General features: G+C 34.5%; 1 protein-coding gene across 1 annotated transcript; it reads right to left on the bottom strand.

The window, feature by feature from the left end:
• Positions 1-766: 766 nt before the first annotated feature.
• On the bottom strand, positions 767-2490 carry LOC147384814 (uncharacterized). Its single transcript, XM_086426903.1, has 3 exons — positions 2244-2490; positions 1975-2104; positions 767-1704 (listed from the first exon to the last, which is right to left on the bottom strand). The coding sequence occupies exons 1-3, from the start codon at positions 2377-2379 to the stop codon at positions 999-1001; spliced, it is 972 nt and encodes a 323-aa protein (XP_086283029.1). The 5' UTR covers positions 2380-2490; the 3' UTR covers positions 767-998.
• Between the last annotated feature and the right edge of the window lie 564 nt (positions 2491-3054).

Genomic DNA, 3054 nt, shown 5'->3' on the forward strand with positions numbered 1-3054 from the left:
TGTTTTATCCCAAGAATCATTCTGATGATTTATTTTTAATCAATAAGCCTTTTTTTTAGTGAGTTCAATAATTTGATGCTAGCGGGATTTTAACCTAAGTCTTTGGTATCTTCACCCCAAGATTTTCTTAATTAAGCAAGTTGGTACCTAACATTTTGATGATATATTTGTCATTAACATAAATTTTATAAACATTTTTATTAAATCTAAAAGAATAAGTTGTGCTAGACTGACTTTGTCCAACACCACTTCAATTCCATGTTTGCAAAGAACCATCATTGTTTGCCTTTGAGAGTTCAAAATGTATATCTCAAGAAAAATATCTATACATGATTTTGTGCACAACACCACATCAACGCAATGTTGTATAGGAAGTAAATTTAGCATTTTTTTTTTCTAAATTAATTGGTATAGTATTTGAGTCTCAAATAAATTTATAATAGAATTCAAGTTTCCCTTAATAACTGAGTTCATACTAAGGGATATGCACTTGTATCTCATCAACCGTTTGATTCTCCATCTAAAATAAATAAATCAAAATGATTGATAAGCCGCTATGATATATATAACAAAAAAGGGATGTTTTTAGAGTAAGATTAAGATATAAACTAAATCATATTTTAAGCTCTAATTACCAAGAAATCCAAGTTCCCATTCCCACATGACCTAAGTGACCAGGTTGAAATTATAAAAAAGAGTTATAATAACATAAGAAATAAATTATTGAAAAAAAAATGCATGCTTGGAGGGTTTGGTTCTTAAATGATGACTTCCCAAGTTTCAATGACATTTATGATTTATTTAGTGCAATAAAACCGTACGGACACATACATCATTTCTCAAAAAGAAATGCACAAAGGAAAGTTGAGGAAACTTTTACCCATGTACTGTCAAAAGTGTTTCATCATCAAAACACAAACCCCCACACAATCTCAGTCTAATCTGAATCTTCCACTCACCATACCCTTCAAATCTCTTGATTTTACTTACAGTCAGAATCAATAGTACATGAACTTCCCTTGTTGTGTCTTGTTTTCATCAATGAAGTAATTAAACCCATTATTACTAAAAAGTTGCTTAGTCTCCTCAACACCATACTCTAATGGTGTCCCACCACAGAACACATTTGCTCTGTCAGTCCACCCATCACCACCACCACCAATCATGAATTTCTGATTTTCTCCAAAGCCATTAGACAAGTAACTCTCGAAGATCATATGTTCACCATTATTAGCAACTCCACCACCATTAACACCATATTGATCAAATTCGATCTCCTTGCCATAACTGAGCTGATTGCTGCAACTCCCATCAGAAGAACTACAACTTGGTTCACCTCCAAACATGAGAAACCTATCTTTCACTTGATAATGTTGCATGGGACCCATTAAGCTCTCTTGGGCTTGAAAAAAAGCTGTATTTGTTGCAGTTCCATTGTTGCTCAACAGATCTGATGACATTGATAGTGGTTCAAGGCCTAAAAGAGAACTAGTTGGTGTGTAATAAGTAACACTACTCCCTCTGTAAGATGATGATGATGATGTTGATGCCATTTGAAGAGAAGGGTAGTGTGGTAATTGATGTGGTTTTCTCTGAGATGATGAAGGAACAAAACCCATGAGTTTCTTCTTGAGTTTGGTGTTCCAGTAGTTCTTAACATCATTGTCAGTTCTTCCTGGCAACTGTGCAGCTATAATTGACCACCTGCACTCAGAGAAATAAGTCTGAGTTTCTCTTAAAGATGTAAAATGGGTATCAGAAAGAGATCTAAACTTGGCATGCATGCAGAAGAATAACCTAAATTTTTCAGTTGCATGGAATCTTTAGCCCATGTGATGAACTTCCTTCTAAAAGAAAAAAAATTAATTACTAAATTTTTTTTTTATGGGTTGCAAATTTCTTCAACCTTCACAAAGAGATCTAGATCTCATTAAGTGGATCTAAGTTATTTAAAAATAAAATAAAATTGTGTACCTGCTTCCAATGCTGGCATAAAGGCTACAGATTATCCTATCTTCATCATCAGAGAATTCTCCATGTTTTATGTTTGGCCTAAGATAGTTAAGCCATCTCAATCTGCAACTCTTTCCACATCTCTTCAGTCCTGAATTAAAAGAAATTAAGAAACCAAATCAAGAACACAAGAAAAAACAAAAGCCAAAAAGAAGAAGAAATTAAGGAAAGGAAAGAAACCCTAAAAATTATTTGCACGAAAGGGTTAGTTCTCTTTGGTGGGATCTTACCAGCTTTTTGTGGGAGAGCAATCCAATTCCCTCCAGTCCCATATTTCTCTATGTAGTCTTTGAGCTTTGAGTCTTCTTCAGGAGACCATGGTCCTTTCTTCACATTTGCCTTATCACAACAAGGAGCCCTTCCCATCTCTCTCTCTCTCTCTCTCTCTCTCACACTTTCTGAACTTTTGGGTTCTTCTTTAGAACCTTTTTGAGAAGAAACTGATGTTTCTTTCTAAATAGGCTGTTTGTGCTTTTTGTTTTAGAGGACCTGGCTTTGGACAGTAAAGATATATTTATTGAGAAAAAGAGAGAGAAGTCAAAGGATATGGGCCTTTTCTGATTTTAATTAGTTCTACTTCTACCCTTCTTATAGCTGATTAGCTAATAGAATTTTACATCATAAATAATGTCTCTTTATATACGGAAGACCATATCTATCTACCTTGGGTGCTTTTTTCTTCCTGCCCTCTCTTCCCTTCAGGAATCCAAAGTCATAAAAGTATATGTATTTTATATTAACTCCCTCCTTTTATGACTTTTTTTTTATTAGTTCAAGAATATCCTCACCTTTTGGTGAGACTAATCTACTAGACCGCACACACCATCCCACCTTGTCACGTGTTAACTGAGATGTTAAGAAGTGATTGGATATGTTTGTCAGATCGTAACTTCGAATCTCTATATATCCCTCTTTAGAAATATGACTATTTAACCATCGTAACATATGATAAGGTGGGATGGTGTGTGCGCCCTAGATAGATTAGTCTTACCAAATGGTGGGGATACTCCCATGGGCAATCTAAAAAAAAGGTCATAAAAG

The sequence above is a fragment of the Akebia trifoliata genome, chromosome 15 (assembly GCF_017979445.1).
Source record: "Akebia trifoliata isolate Shusen 1 chromosome 15, ASM1797944v1, whole genome shotgun sequence".
Lineage (NCBI taxonomy): Eukaryota > Viridiplantae > Streptophyta > Magnoliopsida > Ranunculales > Lardizabalaceae > Akebia > Akebia trifoliata.